The 18641-nt window shown below is 43.1% G+C and overlaps 1 protein-coding gene across 2 annotated transcripts in view; it reads left to right on the top strand.

Moving 5' to 3' along the window:
• LOC136706170 (MAM domain-containing glycosylphosphatidylinositol anchor protein 1) overlaps positions 1-18641 on the top strand; it is a 297644-nt gene that overhangs the window by 204963 nt on the left and 74040 nt on the right. For both annotated transcript variants that reach the window (XM_066680124.1, XM_066680125.1), the window contains exons 10-11: positions 13414-13680; positions 16805-16953. In XM_066680124.1, the coding sequence (XP_066536221.1) occupies positions 13414-13680; positions 16805-16953 (416 nt within the window). The remainder of the gene's footprint in view (positions 1-13413; positions 13681-16804; positions 16954-18641) is intronic.

Genomic DNA, 18641 nt, shown 5'->3' with positions numbered 1-18641 from the left:
CTGTGTCTGATCCACTCTACACCAGCACAACACACACTAACACACCACCACCACGTCAGTGTCACTGCAGCGCTGAGAATGATCCACCACCACATCACACCTGCTCTGTAGGGGTTTGTGACCATTAAACATCAGGGTGATTACTATCATTTTTATCATTATTATCTTCATATTACTATATCTCTAAAAAATATTGCTATCAATATTATGATTATCATTAATATTATAATGATAATTAATATTGTGTTGATCACTGTTTTAACTAGCATTAATATTTTCATTACTTTCCTATTATTATATTACTAGAGTTAATATTATAACTTATCAATGGTAACAGAACCTCAGCCCCAGTCAGTGATATATTTAAACAGAGTGCTTTTGGCCTGGACCTGGACCATGTATTAATGCATTCACACTTTCAATAATGCATCCATTACGGTGCTCACAGAATGCGTGTTTTGTAAGTGCCTAAACTAAAAGGGCTGTGAATTCATTAGAGCTCCAGTCACACAAAGACGAGGAGGATAACTCCGCACCACTCAGCGCTCTCCAGTCCTGTCCTCATGAGGCCATTAACAGAAAGCGATGCACTGTGCCTTTATAATGGAGTTTATGTATTTAACTGGGTCTCTCTAAAAAGCTTCCCTCACCAGCAATGTGCTCAGAGGAAGGGATTTGTGATCAATTAGGAAGACTCACATAACAGCCAGGCCATGATCCTCTGAGCTATGCTAAAGCTACTTAAGCTAGAGTTTAGCTTTTATTTTGAAGCTTTACAAAGTTCCCCATAGGTTTGTATTGATCAGAGCTGCTTAAAACTGAGTGCGGATCTCACTGTGTTCAATGACGTATGTATCATTCATTACTTGATTCATTAATTTCTGTATGATTATGGAAACTTGTGCAGATTTGAGTGCAGTTGACGAATCAGCTTTAGTGCCAAAAACTAAGCTCTACCTTTCATTCACAAATCACTTACATGAATGAAGACATTTCAGTTATGACTGAGTAAATGATCAGTGTAAAGGCAAGTGAAGAGTTTTTAGAGTGTTTGCACTGAGATGCACTGCCTGTTTGCACACACCGACATGCGTTGATGATATAAACTCGTGTCTGAGAGAGAGATGTGCTGTGAATTGTGCTGGAGGCACAGAACATTTTGAAAATAAGTGATATAAGACAGGTTCTGCAACTTTAGAAGCGTAGCTGGCCAGCTAGGCTTAGATAATCACACACGTTTAGAGGATAAAGCCTCATATCTCTCAGCACAAAGTCAATTGAAGTGTCTTTGGAGTGTATTGTCTGTTTTCAGCTTCCATGCTCTCTCTTTTAACCCAAACTCCGCGCTAAATTCAGAAAAACTGTGGGCTACTGGGCTTGTGTGTTTCCCCCATCCTGTTTTCAGACTGTGACATCAGCAGTCAGTGAACTCCCACACCGCCCCCTCCCTGTGGTTCTCTTAATGCACATGAATTACTTCATTTTGCCTTGTACTTAAATTAGTCAGACACAGAACTGAAATTTGACACTCCAGGCGCATCATGATTTTTAAATACTGCCCTCATTTTAAGACACCAACCTCATTTTTAAATATCACAGTATACTGTGGAAGTCTTATACATCCCAATGTTAGTATCAGTCGTACGAAATAAGATCACAGTGCAGTATGTCTTTAAACCAAACACAGTGGAGATGCAGCGTGGGTTTATATCAGTGCACATTGGAAGATACCACCACCCACTTTTGTACTGGAGCACCTTGAGCATCAATTGTTATCGTCTCCTCCTCTACATCATGTTATTGCTGTTAGATGATGGTGAACTAATGCGTAATTCAGGGTGCTGATAAGATCAGAAACATCAGGAATTCTGCATTTGTTTTATGATCATATTTGACCAGTCTCTGCTGATGACTGAGGGCCAGTGATTTTATCTTGTAGCTGACGCAGATGCATGGTCTTAGGCTCTAATCCTCATTCGGTTAAGCACTGGTATTAGCTTTTTTTACTGTCACACACAAACACAAACACACACACACACACACACATAAATGAAAGGATCCATGTCCATAAACACTATTAATCTTTCACCCTCCAGCACAATCTATATTAGATATATTTTTTCAGAAATAACAGCATGCACATGCAGAGAGAGAGAGAGAGAGAGAGAGAGAGAAAGAAAGAAAGAAATGGACATAGGGGGTCTCTGTAATTATAGGGCTGCCGTAAAAAAAAAATGGTGTCATTTTCAGGAATCGATCACTGACACGAGAGGAATGAAAGCAAACAAACAGCAGAGAAGAGCGAGAGAGAAAGAAAAGAAGGAGGGGAAGCTGTAATCAAGGAGATGGAGTCTTCCTTTTCCTCTAGCATCAGACACAAGTCCCCTTCTCAGACTCAGAGTCAGATTTGAATAGCTTTATTAGCATGACTGCAGTTAGAACAATTTTGCCAAAAGCAATAACAATAACATAAATACAAAGGAAAAATAAAAGCAGCAAAAAAATTGCAAATAATTGACATCAGTGAATAAAAATAATAATTAATAAAGTTTTGGCAGGATTTACAGAAAGATGTATGTATATAAATATACTTGGTACTTGGTCAGGATCCGTCTCTGCTGTGGGTCTCTGATGCTGAGGAGATACAGTTCCAGTCTGTACTCTCTTTTTACGGATCAGAAACACTCCAGTCTACTCTGAGACTGGATCTGGTTCTTCCAGTGTTCTAGATAACTGTTCTTACTCTTAGTGATGATCTGGTTGGTGTTCAGTCGGTGGGATGGGGCAGTGCTGGAGCCTGACTGAGGGTCTGAGAGGGACCAGTTGACTGAGGGAATTCTTCTTGGGGCTGTGCTCTTGACTCTGTAGAGCTTTAAACAGCAGAGTTTCTTTGGGGCTTGAATTTAGGTGTGTCCAGAAATGTAGGGCTCTTTTTTGGATGTTTATTAACAGGGGGAATCTGCCTAAATCTGCCCTGCACACGTTGGTTGGAGTTTTCCTTTGGACTCTACAGAATTCAGCGTGCAGGGCTTATGTTGGATCCCGTACAGCGCAATGGGCTGGATCACACTTTCGACTCATTTACACACTTTGGGAATGCGTGGTAGAATTTCCTCCTGATTATGGACAGTGCTCTGCGAGGCTGAGGCTCCCGGATGCTGTAATGTCAAGTACGTGTGCTCAAGGGTAGGGCTGCTCAGTGTGAACTGGTACCTGTGTTCCTGACAGCTGGGTTTTTGTGGAACACCATGACTTTTGTCTTCTTGAGGTTGCCAGGGCACACTTTGGGCAGAACTGCTCCAGCAGGTCCAAGTGCTGCTGTAGACCCTGAGCGCTCGTGAACAGCAGCACCAGGTTGTCTGTGTAGAGCAGGAACTTCACCTCCCCCCCTGCATAGTGAGACCTAGGGCTGCAGACTGCTCCAGCTGCACCGCTAACTCATTAATGCAGATGTTAAACAGTGTTGGATTCAGGCTGCAGCCCTGCCTCACCCTCTTTTCTGAGTGAAGAACGTTTTCGCCAATTCGTACGGCACATTTGTTTTCATGACTTGTTTGATGACATTGTACTCTTTACCCCAGACTTCACCCCGTAGTGAGAGACCCTCGTGCCAAATAGAGCCTTCCGGGTTTGGTGAACATGTTGTTCTGTTGAGGGTGTGTAAAGTGTAGATGTGGTCCATAGTTCTGTGATTTGGGAGGAATTCGATTTGACTCATCAATTTACTCAGGACACTGTGTTCGTTAATGAAAGATAAAATTCTGTTGTTTAAAATGCTGTTAAAGGTTTTCCCCAGATTACTGCTCACACAGATGCCTCTGAAATTGTTAGGGTCCAGTTTGTCTCCACTCTTATGGATGGGGTGATGAGTCCTTGGTTGTAATGTTTTTGAGCACAGCCCTCTGAAGCTCAGGAGTGTTGCTTTTGATCATTTCGTTCCTGATGCCATCAGGGCCAGAGGCTTTTTTTAGGTTTTAGAGATTTGAGGTGTAGAGCCAGTTCTTCCTGTGTAATGTTTAGTCGAGGGGGTTCTGATGGTCTTTTATGGAGTGTTCTAGTGAATGTAATTTATGTTTAATAAGGTCATAAATAGGATTATGGTCTTCTTTGGGGATTTCTTTGTAAATCTGTTCAAAGTGTGTTTTCCAAATTTCTTTCTAAATGTGGTGTTTTCTAAAGGTAGAGCCTGTGGTTGTGTTGTGCCCAAACTATTCCATAATTCCCAGAACTGATTTTGTTTAATCAGACAAATTCAGTTTCTCTGAGGGTTTTGTTGGTATAGTTTATTTTTTTTCATGTGGACTAATCATTTATATTGTTTTAGTTGCATGTTTCTTAACTCTGGATTGTCTGGTTGTCTGTGTTTGTGTTTTGATAGTTTTCTAAGTTCTTTTCAGAGAGATTTGCATTCATTATCAAGCCATTTCCCTTTTCCTAGAACTTTTGAACTCTTTTTTTTGTCCTTTGAAGGTCGGCCACGTTTGCTGCTTTTTTGGGAAATATTGTTGATTTCTGTGGTGGCGCGGTTTACACTGATCTTGCTGTTTTGAAGGTTGTTGTTACTAAAGTTAGTGATTTGCTTTGATATCTGAGGTGAATTTTATGCCTGTGTGAATTTCTCAAGGCTGTCCGGGGCCCACCTGTACGTCCTGTGGTGTGAGTACAGTTTACAGGGCTCTGTTACTGCAGGTTTGGGGTGGTTTGATAGTTTGAGGTAGATGTTAATTTGGCTGTGGTCTGATAGTGGAGACTTCTGCTGGACAGAGAATGCATTAATGGTGCTGGGGTCCATGTCAGCGATGGTGTAGTAAAGAGCTGAGCAGTATGTGAACCTTCCCAGAGAGTCCCCTGTGGTCCTGCCATTCACTATGTACAGACCTAGGGTTCGACAGAGATACACTAACTCTTTCTCAAGTGTGTTTACAGTGTGGTCAAGGTTGTTTCTGTGTTTGAGGGTTGGTGTGAGACACAGATGACTTTGGCCAAACACATGTTTGTTGCCCTGTGGGTCTTAATGATCAGGTTTGGCTCCTGTCCAAGCGTTAAAGTCTTCACACAGCAGCACGTTGCCCTGGGCCTGGAAGTGGCTGATCTCTGTGGAGGTTGTTTAGGGTCTCCTCGTTGTAGTAGGGGGGGGGGTTATTGGAGGAGTGTAAACAGCACAGAGGAACGTGTCTGTCTCTGATAGGCCTATTTTTTTGTTGAAGTTTTAGCCAGCAGTGTGATTTCCCTAATTTTACCACTGAGATATGGTTGGCCAGTCCTGCTCTGTACCACACTACAATCCCTCCAGAGACTCATCCACAGTGGACCGTGTTCAGTTTGAGCAAGGGTATAATAATCTCACAGTAGCCTGAGGGACAGTGGGTGGGGATGTCATCACTGCAACACATCTCAGTTAAAATGAGGATGTCTACATTCTTCAGGAATTCAGGATCTCTACTTTTCACTCCGAAGATTGAGGAGTAGAGACCCTGAATATTCCAGCAACTGATGTGGAAAGAGTGCATTTTAAAAAGAAAAATCAAATAAACCTAGATCAATGTGTGGTGGGACAGGACAGAGGACGTATTTAAATTATCCTAGTGCAACTTTGTATTAATATAAATTACTGTTATAGTACTATTATAATAATAATCCTGTAGATGATGTGGGTGGGGTCGGATTGTGGTAGCAGGGTGGAGATGGCGATGTGACTCTCTGGGAACTCCTTCCTGGCTCTCACAGCAACTCTCCGTACTACCTCAGCGGTGTTGCTGCGCCGGGTGTGGAGATCATTGGTGTCTGTGTGGATGATGATGTGCTGTGGTTCTCCTTTGCTGTCACCTGGTGCTGAGTGAACAGCTTCTAGGGGTCCAGAAATTTCCGCTTGGAGTCCATAAGCAGCACGACTTGGAGTCTGTGCTCTGCTGGTTCTGGGCTCTCTGCTGGGCTCAGGGGCTGGCGAGGGCTCTGCAGCTGGAGTTGTCTGAATGTCAGGTGTGGAGTCCTTTGCTTTGCAGGTGTTGAAGGTGAGCAGGGGTCAGTGGTTGTGCTGTTCATGGGAGAGGTGGCAGTGTGTGGGACTGTGAAGGCTAAGGCAGAGTCTCTGAAGTTCTTCAGCAGCTCTTTCAGATCTTCTGTCTGCTTTATCAGGGTCTTTCCTTTTTTTGCCCCATCTTCCTTGAGTTTTGCCCTCTGTACCCGTAGACCGTGGTTCTCTTGTTGGAGCTCTTTCAGGCTCTCTCTGAGCTCTGCTGTGCTGGATCTCCTCTCAGCTGCTTGATGGGGGTGGTGGACTTCTCTGAGAGTCTGGCATGTGTGAACAGTTTGAATTCAGTAAAGTCCAGTTCCAGCAGAGCCAGGTTCTCCTTCAGCTGTTCTTCTGAAGGGGAGGGGGTTGGGTTGTGGTGGAAGGTGTGAATGGGGTCTCTGGATTGACCTCTTCTCAGTCTGCATTGTTCACAGTGGCACCTTCTCCCTCTCTCTCCACCTCTCTCCCTCTCACCTTTCTTCAACAGGGGGAAGGTCTCCTCAAAGGAGCCCAGACTGAGCTCATTGCCCTGGATCAGCACTGTGCCCTTGATGTAGTAGGTGATTGTGAGGACAGGGTAGTCAGTGTCCAGGTTTCCGTCCTCACACACAGTGATTCTTCCCCCTCTGCTGATGCCTTCATCACAGTGTAGGGGTGGATCTCAGTGCTGACGTGTGGACGATCAGGTTGTTTTTGATCCTCCAGTCATTCAGGTGGATGTAGTCAGAGTGTCTGGGTTCTCTGCTAGAACGTGTTCTACGTGTTTCCTCTTTGCCTGGGCACTCTTACACTTCGGGGGGATACTCCACCTCTCTGCTCTGAGCAGGCCTGGTTGCCATGGTGACAGACAGGTTTGTGTATTGCAGCTGCTGCAGGCGCAGGGGGGATTGGCCACATCTGGGGCCTCAGGTAGCTTAAGCTGCTGGCTACTAGCTGGTTAAGGTAACTTTGTTTTGCTGTTTTCTTTCTATATTTTAATGTTAAAGCAGGGTTTAATTTGTGTGAATTTTGCTGTAGAAACCTCTGGTCCTGAGGAGTCTGGAGTTCTGCTTGTCTTTATTGCGAGTTCTTCAGTTTTTCTTCTGTAAACTGAGGTCCACATGCTGTTTGTAGCTGTTCCCTTTGTTTGAAACGTTGGTTTAGTTGTTGGTAATTCCTTTAGAAGTTTGACAATTCCAGAAAGGTTGTTGGTCGTAAATCCAATTATCCAGTGTTTTCAAGTTATTTCCTATTTGTCCCACTTTAGGATCTATATTTTGTTGATTTTTTTCAGGAGCTCATGTTAACTGTGGCTTCCTCTTGTACTTTGGTGTTGTTTACTTCTCACTCATGGCACAACAGTGGAATTTTTCATCTCATTTTATTACTTGTTTTTTTTTATTTACTTGTTTTTTTTGTTTTTTTTTTGACTTATTTAGTATTCCAATATTTGGACTCAGTTATGTTCATGTGGGTAAAGGCTGATTCACACAATTTACATGAAGCAATCTGCCAACCTGCACGTCATACTCAGCACCACTATAATATTTCAGTCCTGCGTGTCCAAATATGATGCATGGGGAGTCCCTACCATGACTGTACATCACACTGGGGGCTCATATCCAAGTGGCAATATTCAAATAGTATAGATTAAAAAGGTGTTTCCTTCATTTTATTCTTTTTGTTTTACCAAGTCTCAAGTATTCTTTGTTTCACTCATTTTGTTTTAATGGATAATTTGTCAAGCAGGCGTCCCAGTAATCCTCAGTGAGTGTGGGCTCATATTTGGACTTAATAATTTTCATGTGGGAAAAGGCTGATTCACATTAAAATGAGTCACGATCGACTAAAGTGCACGGTGTAATTGACTGGTTAATCACAATCGACGTATTGGACCCTGGTGTAGTGTAAAGACTTCCCAGAAGAGTAGAGACCAAACTCGCCACTAATACTCTTCATTTCAGAGGAAAATCAGAAGGACGACAGGGACTCATTCCTAAAGGCAACGTAGACGATTCTGGAGAACTACTTTTCTCACAGCAAAACAAACCCCCTCACCTCCTGTTTGTGTTCATTCAAATGCTCTGCCCTCCGAGGACACGGAAGGCATTGCAAGACCTTTTTAACAGGCATCTGTTATTTTTCATTGTGTGAATTTCCACAGAATAACTCGATCTGTTTAATTTTGTAGCACTTTCACTCTGTGTTTACTTTCATGCAGTTAGCGCTCTCCTGAATTTAGAGTCAGTTCCACCTTAAGTAATGTAACTGTAACAGCAGAAATAAGTCAGTGTTACCCCCCTATGGAGCAGGAATAGAGCAACATCCTCATCTCGGTTCATGCTTTTCAACGTTTCCAACGTTCAAACTCCTCCAGTTTTTCAGTTGTGAGCACAGAAATAGAGAGAGAGAGAGAGAGAGAGAGAGAGATGAACTCTACATTCATTTACTGAATGTAGAGTTAGTAAATTGTGAGGAAGCATTCTGTGAATTTTCTGAAAATGTATTGGATTAAATCATGAACGTCACTTTTAAGGCCAAATTGCACAATGTCTCACTTGTTGTTTACAAGGCTTTCAGACAGATGTTGTGTCCCTTCCCACACTGTCCACTCTCACAGCCACTGGAGCTCAGGACACTGCCCATAGAGCAGAACAGCCTCACTCTATCAGGTGCACTTTCTACTTCACCGGCCCTGGGAGTAGTCTCATATGATGTTGTGATGTGATGAAGACGAGGCCCTCTGGGGGACACAGTTGAAATGCTGGAGTCACAGGAGGAAACCTGGCAGCAGTGTGTCTTTCTGAAGGTTGAGGCGTGCACAGTGGGTTTGGGTACCGAAGTCAGTATGTTTAAGGGTACCATCCAAATGAAGTGTCTGTTACCTGGTTACAATTCATATCAAATCAGTCAGTGCCAAAATTCGCTACCAGAAGTACACCCAGTCAGGGCAGTGTGGTCACATTCTTCAAAACCTGACGCAGCTAAGCTCTCTTCAGTACTTGTAATGTGAAGTGCAAAGCTGACCGTGGCAGCACCTCTGACCCGAGCAAATGCTTTGAAGGGCTTAAGTGTATTCTTGACGGGGCTGAAGCAACTTCTTGTTGCTTGTGTGAATGTGCTCGTCTGAGGAATCACTCCCTCAGCATTCCACACAAGAAGAAACAAACCATTTCTTAAGTCTCTCTCAGGAGTAAGTTTAATTCATGATACAACACATATTGTGGTAAGAGAACTGCTTCTCTGAGAGTAAAGAACACCACTGAGTCCTTGAAGCTAAGCACGAAGCTGAATGGTCTTAAAGTGACAATACACCCAACTATTACAAACAATTAAATTGTACAGAGTGACATACCAAGTCCATGGCAGTGACTTCATTGACAGTTGTTTCAGTCGACAGCAATCTAACGGTCACCTGTCCTCATGAGGGCGATTACTGAGACACTGTAGTTAAGAGAGCGATTGTGTCACGGCTTTTTCACGGCCACCGCCCGCAACTAGTGTTGTTTTACCTCAGTGGCTAGTGTCGCCTCAGCAGTGGATTCTAATCTTCCCGTTTTTTCACAATTTAAATAATTTTGACTGTGGGGGATGAGCGAAACAGATGGGAGTTGTTCTTGCACTGCATTCTGGGATTGCCTTCTCAGCAGAGTAAGGGTTCGATGCTGCCTTAAAATTCAGCCAGATTAAGATATCTTAGTAGACAGTATAATGAGGTATCTAGGAATCGGGACAGCCTACGTGTCGGGAGTGTGCACACTGTGATGTAAAATGCTCTCTAGTTACAACTCAGGTTTTGGGACAGACCTTAATAGTGCACAGGTCAAGGACAGAGAGTGTGGTAACTGTAGGGGGCACAAAAACAGAATTCAGTGCAGACCAGTCTCTCAGTCACTCCCTACACTCCTCCAAGACTCTGGGAGTGCATGCTGACTCTGACCAGAGCTCAGGGACCAATCAGAGAGAGGGAGCACACAGTAGCTCTCCTGAGAACTGATTGTGTATGCCTGTGTGGGACTATTGTTTGCGGTCTATTTGCGAAGTATTGTCTCGTATTTGTCCGATAGTAACCGAGCTGTTTGTTCTTGTATGTCTTTTGATACTAGATATTTTTTTTGACTCCACTTTTGTCTTGTCATTTGATTTTGTTTGCTCTTGTGGATTGCCTGACTGGATTTGACTTCTGCTTTCTGGCTGTGCCCCCAATTATAGTATTCTCTTGTCCGCACTTGCCTTCCTAGTTCTTGCTTACAAAATGAGCCATTATTTGATTTATTAATGATCATTACAGTGTGTATTTATTAATTAAAATATCTATTATGAGCCAAATAATTCAATAACAGTGCATCTGCACAGTGTGTGTCCCTCGTCCTCTATTCCTTTATCAGTGACACAGGACGCTGTCGGCTGGATGTTTTTGGTCGGTGGACTGTTCTCGGTCCAGACACTGAGGCGTTTAAAAACTCCAGCAGCACTGCTGTGTCTGATCCACTCTACACCAGCACAACACACACTCACACACCACCACCACGTCAGTGTCACTGCAGCGATGAGAATGATATATATATCTAAGTGATATTTTGTATTTTTATCTCTGAAATCTCTGAATGTGACGTAATGCTGTTGTGCATTAAATACATTTGCTGACCCTTATGTTTCATTTGCTCTAAGTGGTCATTTTCATACCTAATAGCTAATAGCTGGTGCTTAATCATCTGCAACAACTAGAACACGCAGAATTGATTAGGAGCAATTAACACGGAGTGTATGGAGGCTGTTATTGATTTAGTCTGTCGCCGCACGTATAGAGGCTCAGTGAAGTGAAGTGCACCAGCACTGAGTAGGAATATTCCTACTCAGAAATATTTTATATTTGCCTTTTTTAGACGAGTTTAGTGCAGAAAGAATCAACAGCAGCCGTGTAATACCTGCCTGTGTTATTGCATTTAAATTAGTACCATATCCTGATTCATCTCCCAGTATTAAAACACTAATGAATGCCTGTTGTGATGTGTTGTCATTAGAGGCTGTTTACTGGCTCATTTGCATATTACACCTTTTAGCACTTAGTATTGTGATGGCAAAGTGATACTGAGATTAGAAATGAACTCCATCGTAAATGGCACATGGACAGACATAGATTCTGTTTCTGCTAAGAATTAAAATAAATCAATTTGATAATTTTAAAGGAATGTAAAATGAACAGCATATGGACCTGGAGCTGTCAGTGTGCTGCAGTCCTCTACCCTCCACCATTAGTTACATAGTGCAGTTTCTGAAGTGCTGAGTAGTAATTACAGAGGCTCTAATTCTCCCTATTACAGTGCAGTGGCTGGGTGTCCACTCAAACAATTCCCAAGTGTTCTGAGCAGCAAAGAAATATTGTCAGAATTAAATGTGAAAAGAGTCGTGTTTCCAATCACTGCACTTTTGCGAATGAACTCCAGACAACGTCAGAGGGAGAGGGGGAGATCTGAGTGGGTTTTAGCTTTGATTAGAATCATGTTTTACAGCGGTTTATATCACAAACGCACTTTGTATCAAAAAGCTTGACGTAATATTTATTCTTTGGGGATTCTGTGTAGTGTCTGTTGTACAGAATCTGTTCTTAATGCTGTGATGGAAGAGTAAATGAATGCTGTGTGGTCTCTGAGTGGTGCACAGTGCTGTAAATGTGTACAATAAGAGATAAGATAGAAGAGTCTTCATTGTCATTATACACGAGTGTAATGCAGCAGGACATATATTTACATATCCAAATTTACACGGACAACAGAATAGTCAGCAATGTGGATTATAAGGAGTCTTGTGGTAGACAGCAGTATAAATTACACTCAGAAGTTCAAGTAGAATTGTGGGTAGTGTTCCCATGATTCTGTTACAGGTTTCTGTATAAATAAGGTGCATTCTATATGTACATCAGAACAATGGAATGCAAATATAAATCAAGCAATAAGCTACACATGCACTAAAATAAGAAGCTCAGGGGGTGCTGGTGTGAAAACAGAGTGGAAAATAGAAGAGAAGAGGAAGGAGAGTCGGGGGGAGTACGTTAAAAGCCTGTGGTGGCAGGGTCAGTCGGGGGCGATGGGGCACACTGGGTATGAAGCAGCCGAAAGGTCATTGTTTATTCAAAGAACCCCTTTTCCATCGCGTTGTTTCTCATGTTTAGCATTTCAATAATGTGTCATTTACTTTAAAGCAACATTTGGGAAATATTTATACCTTAAAAAAGAGATTTGGGAATTGTGAAAATGTGAGTAAAAACGTGAAAGGCCCAGAATAAAAACATATTGACGCTCGGACAGGAGGTGACTGAAATGTGAAGCGTATTCTTGTTCATGTGTAAGATTACTCTAAAATTTTATTTCCAGTTTTCACAATAGCAAAGCAAGTATAACATTATATATGTAATCACTGATACAGAGTAACGTCTCAGCCGTCCAAGACTGGGACTCCGAGGGTGTACAGTTGGCTTGGGGTGGGTCAGATGACCTCCTCCCTCCCTCGCTCCCTCATCACATGGCACCAGTCAGCGCAGGCATCTTTTAGCTGATGTTGCAGACCCAGGCAGTGGGTTTGTGGGGGCGTCCGGTGATGTTACATTAGCAGAAATGTGAAAAAAAGTGATAGTTGAAATCATGTCTCTGAGTTCAGCATGATTTCATCGAGTAAATGGCAACTGTGGTTCTGTGCAGTTCTCTAATATGGGCATGTGCCGATTTTTCATTAAGAACATCAACACTATAGATTTATCATGTTTTATGATGTCTCTGGCGTAGACATTTACCTATATTACATCTATCTACACATTTAAAGGATGTGGTCCCTATTCGAAACTCAGCTGTTTCTACTTTTTAAGTTTAAAAATGTAACATACAATTGTTATTGACAATTCAACTCTTCATTCACTCGTTTGTCACTTTATGGTAATTGTTGCACAGTATTAAAATGACAATTGTCATTTAAAAAAATAATAAATAAATACAATTTAATCAACATCAACATGATCATCTTTAAATCGTCTAAACAAAAACTCACATATACTTCTGGATACAATATGATAAGAAGAGTCTGTAACTCTTCTCTAGTTCAGGGTCGCGGTGGGTCCGGATCTTACCCAGAATCACTGGGCACAGGGGGATGGCCCCAGTCCATCGCAGGGCGATACACACTCACACATTCACTCAGACAGGGGGAGAACAAATCAAAGTCCCCACAATTACATGTTAAACAAGAATGCTTTAAAACTGACTTGTACAGATGCAACTAATAACAGTTACGAAGGTTGTGCAGAGTGGAGTAAGAATGCCATTGTTCCGTAACTCTTTGTTTCTCTGTGTGTAACGAAAGTGTATGAAAATGAAGGCTTTTTTGCATTGAACTAAATCACACCATACTCTGTTTTCCCTGATCCTCAGACCCTCCCGTGGTGGACCCTCTGTTTCAAGACGTCCGCTCTCCGACTCTCCAGACGGTTCTCCTCCGCTGCATGGTGCTGAAGTCCAATCCCAACCGTGTTGACCGGGTCAACTGGTTTAAGAATGGAAATCGCTTCTTACCGACTCCCATGAACCCACCGGACCTGACCCAGCACAGCTTCAAACTCAACTCCAGCACAAACGGAACGTACGAGTGTCGCATCAGCAACGGAGCCGGGACCTCCACCTGCACCTTCTCTGTCTCTGGTCAGTGCTTTCAAACACAGGTGGACATACAGAATACACACTCTACACAGTGTCTGTACTTTACAGTAGATTATTTTTTTTACAGGAAAGGTACTTTAAGTGTGTTTAAGAGAGTATTAGCTCAGTGTGAGATGTGTTTGTTAGAATTGAAAAAAGCGATGTTACTGAGTTCAGGAAAATTATTTACTGAAATAGTGTCATTCTGCAGCTGTGAGTCACTCTGTAAAGTCTGGAACAATCATTCACTCTCAGAACAACTGTCACTGTGTCGGTACCCTCAGGGGAACATATCCAGTACTTTTAATAAGGGGACATAGTTGTACCATATTCAATAATAACTGTAGATTTTAAAGTTGTGTTGATTCCATACGCTCCATTTCATCTCCATTAATAATATTATTACACTTACACTGTTTGCACCTTTAGTGACAATAACATTCATTCAAAACTACTGACACATATCTAACCACATAACACAGAAGACATTTCCATTAAGTTAATAATTTATACATTTTCTATATTTAGGCATTGTTTACCAATTTAGTAATGTTTATATCATCTTAAATATCATTAAATCATATACCACAAGTCACCTGGAGGTTGTGGGTTTGAGTCCCGCTCCAGGTGACTGTCTGTGAGGAGTGTGGTGTGTTCTCCCTGTGTCTGCGTGGGTTTCCTCCAGGTGACTGTCTGTGAGGAGTGTGGTGTGTTCTCCCTGTGTCTGCGTGGGTTTCCTCCAGGTGACTGTCTGTGAGGAGTGTGGTGTGTTCTCCCTGTGTCTGCGTGGGTTTCCTCCAGGTGACTGTCTGTGAGGAGTGTGGTGTGTTCTCTCTGTGTCTGCGTGGGTTTCCTCCGGGTGACTGTCTGTGAGGAGTGCGGTGTGTTCTCTCTGTGTCTGCGTGGGTTTCCTCCGGGTGACTGTCTGTGAGGAGTGCGGTGTGTTCTCTCTGTGTCTGCGTGGGTTTCCTCCGGGTGACTGTCTGTGAGGAGTGTGGTGTGTTCTCTCTGTGTCTGCATGGGTTTCCTCCGGGTGACTGTCTGTGAGGAGTGTGGTGTGTTCTCCCTGTGTCTGCGTGGGTTTCCTCCAGGTGACTGTCTGTGAGGAGTGCGGTGTGTTCTCTCTGTGTCTGCGTGGGTTTCCTCCGGGTGACTGTCTGTGAGGAGTGTGGTGTGTTCTCTCTGTGTCTGCGTGGGTTTCCTCCGGGTGACTGTCTGTGAGGAGTGTGGTGTATTCTCCCTGTGTCTGCGTGGTTTTCCTCCGGGTGACTGTCTGTGAGGAGTGTGGTGTGTTCTCCCTGTGTCTGTGTGGGTTTCCTCCGGGTGACTGTCTGTGAGGAGTGTGGTGTGTTCTCTCTGTGTCTGTGTGGGTTTCCTCCAGGTGACTGTCTGTGAGGAGTGTGGTGTGTTCTCCCTGTGTCTGCGTGGGTTTCCTCCGGGTGACTGTCTGTGAGGAGTGTGGTGTGTTCTCCCTGTGTCTGCGTGGGTTTCCTCCGGGTGACTGTCTGTGAGGAGTGATGATTGAGTCGCTGTAGTTAGAGAGAGATTGCCTCATGGTTTGTTCCCGCACTGGTGTTTACTTCCCTCAGCTGCTAGCATCTCCTCAGCATTTTAGTGCAATGGATTATGTTCTTCCACTTTTTGTCCCAATTTTTTTTATTTTTGTTCTGGATGAAGAGCAAAATAGATGAGAGATGTGCTTGTGATTGCCTTAGCAGCCAAGGAACTGTTCGATGCTGCCTTAAAAACATTTAGGTACTAAGGTACAATATGCAGCATATTTAATGTGTCTGAGAATTGGGACAGACTACATCTTCTGTGTTCGCACACCATGACATAAAATACTCTGTGTAGCTTTTGTAGGTTTTGGGACAGACCCTTTTTTATAGAATGTTATTATAATCTTAAGTAAATTCTTGGTAAATTACTACAGGTGAAAAATGGGAAAAGCTAAGAGCATTATTTCAAATTCTACAACATTAACTTTAATAACTATGCAAGAGGTAGTGTGCAACTGTGCCAAGATGCACTGGAACACACTGTGGTCAGAGGCAATACACAGAATAAACTGGTGGAAGAATCATCTGGGATGTTTTGACTTTTTCCATGAATGTGATTTGATGTGTTTAGTTACTTTCTCTTTGTTTAAATTTGTGCACACATCTGTATGAGCACCGTGTTCAGAGTAAAGTAGCTCCGCCTGGAGATCACTCGCGTTTACGCTGTGATTGGTTGCTCAGCAGCAGGAAATTTTCTGGCCTCTCTTAGATTTGACAGCTTCCCCTCTCTCTCCGTTGAGAGCTTATCTCTCGCTCGACCGGGGTGAGACATATCCCCAACGTAGCAGCTAAAGCGTTCTAATTCTATCAGCGGGCTCCATCTCCACAGCCACCGCTGTTCACTTAAGAGGACTCCGGCCCATCACTTTCCAGCTCAAGATTTCAATCCGTAACTTAATTTTCTTTTTTTTAACTCGTTGAATCAGACGCAGAAAAGATTGTTTTCAGTGTTGAACACGGGTTTATTGACGAGTCTCGTCCTCAGGATAAATTGCTTGGTGACCCCTCCACGTCCAGAAGCCCTGGGCACAGGGCACAGATTCATTTTTAGACGTGAGAGAGAGCACAGCTTTGTCCTGCTGAACGTGACGGCTTTCACAAAGCGAGCAGTGCCTGAAGAGCAGAGACGGAGAGGCACGGGTTTAATTCTGCTTTCAGTGTAACAAAGTGAACACGTCCTACACTTTAACATCGTTCAAACATCAGTAAACATCCATACATTGTCACGAGGTCCACATTGGTGTGTTGTGCTACCACAGATCCAGCCCCCTACAATCTAAAACACTCAGGGGGTAGGACTCCATGGGTGAGGGAAACTCCACCTCGAGATGAGAGAGAGATGTTGGCAAATGATCACTGTCCGGTCAAAAAGATGCATTTCCAAAATAGCAACTTTATAGGAAAAGGAAAACCTTCTTAGAATTTAATATAATTAATTTAACAAATATAGAGATACGTGTTTTTGATTGGACAGCGACGAAATAGACCCAACTGATGATTTACGCTTTATTTGCACACCTCAAAACTGGACGTTCAGTTTTAACGTCGTGTGTGTGTTCTCCTTTCAGCTCGTCCCTACAACGTGGAGTTCTACTACGACACGCCGAACCCCATCCGCATCCTCAAAGGAAACAACTACTCCTACAACCTGCAGTGGACACAGAAAGAGCCGGCCGCTGTGGACAAAATCATAGGCTACTGGATCAATGTCCAACAGGTACCACATTCCCATAAACATGGACATTGATACGGTCACCGGAGAGTGGGGGGTGTTAATGCTTTCTCGCAGTCGGCTGTTGGCTGCGCAGGTGACATATCGGAAACGATAGTCTGCATATACTCCACTCTCTTCTGACTTCTTTCCGGGTATTGAGTGTTAGAGAGAGGGTGAGAGTGTGTGAGAGAGGGTGAGAGTGTGTGTGTGAGAGAGAGAGAGGGAGAGAGCATCCTGAATAAATGTTTGTGTTTATAATAGCAGTCGGGGGAATAGAGGCGGCTGTGTGAGAGCAGACGGGTGATCGATTAGAGCTTGTACTGCATTAAAAACACTGTGAACACACCCCTCAGAGGACAGCCACTTCTCTCTCTCTCTCTCTCTCTCTCTCTCTCTCTCTCTCGCTCTCTCTCACACACACACACACACTCAGATCAGTCTGAGTATCTGAGAGTGCCTCCTTCTTTCCAGCCACCTGTCTATCTTCATACATCCCTCTTCCTTTTGTTTTCTCACTCAACTCTCACTGGGATCTCCTCCCTCTCATTTTTCCTTTCCTTCTCTGTCATCCCTCTATTCCTTTCCTGCCCAACAGCTTGTATTATCTCCCTCTCTCTTTCTCACTCATTCTTCTCTCTGCTCTTTTATAAGCTCTTCTCCTGTCATTGTTATCTAGCATCATTCTCTCTGGTTTCCACAGCTGTTGCTACAAAATTAGACCTGAGGTCTGTGTAGATGTAATTTCTGATTTTCAGGGCATTGCATAAAATCATGGAGAGAAAATAGGAGTTTTATTGATTAGAATACGTAAACCATTCTGATGGCATCGATACAACTTTACCTTCACCGCACTGTTCTGACATCAAGAGGGAGGCAGATGTAGGAGGAGGTGTACTCCTACCCTCTTCCAAAAGTTACATAGTGCAGTTTCTGCAGTGCTGTGCATGGGGTAGCAACAACAGAGGCTCTATTGTCCCCGTTACAGCTCAGTGGAGCATCAAAATTATTTTGAAGCTGCAACTTTAAAGTAAAAATACTACATAGTGTTGCTTTAAATTGAGAAGAAGTTCTGAGTCGCTTTCCAACTTAAACAGTGCTCTGTAACACAATTACTCCTCTTAGTTCCACGTTAAATGGTTTATATTCAAACGCATTTCCCTTTTTCCTGTAGAAGCCACTTGAAAAAACCATGCCTCTTAAAAAGGGCTTTAAATTTGCAGCAAATATCTCCACAACAAAAACAAAACTGAGGTGTATTCAGTTACTGTTAAATAATAGAGTTACTTTTAATACTTTACCCGAGGCAAACAGAAAAACACGGCTGTTTCGAGGTTAAGGCACATTCACGTCTGGTTTGTGTAACATTTAATCGTTAATCGAAACATGATTTGACAGTTTACTTGACTCCTCTAAAATAATCATTATTTGCAGCACTGCCACTGTGATACGGACTCGTTCCACGCGGTGCGGCCCGAGCAGGACTCCGCTGCTGGACCCTGGGGGTTAATGTGTGTTACGTAAAGTCAGGAATATGAGCTTGTATTTAATGTTATTCTGACATTAATCAATAATCCTCAGAGGGAGATTAGATCAGTAATCCACCGCCGCAGATTACAGTCCCAAAATAGAGAGTGAGGGCTAAGTGGGACAGTGTTTACCTTCTAGATGTTTCTAAAAGACCCACCTTTAGT

Source organism: Hoplias malabaricus, chromosome 8 (genome assembly GCF_029633855.1).
Source record: "Hoplias malabaricus isolate fHopMal1 chromosome 8, fHopMal1.hap1, whole genome shotgun sequence".
Classification (NCBI taxonomy): domain Eukaryota; kingdom Metazoa; phylum Chordata; class Actinopteri; order Characiformes; family Erythrinidae; genus Hoplias; species Hoplias malabaricus.
The sequence above is the reverse complement of the archived record's forward strand: the minus strand, read 5'-3'. Positions and strand labels throughout refer to the sequence as shown.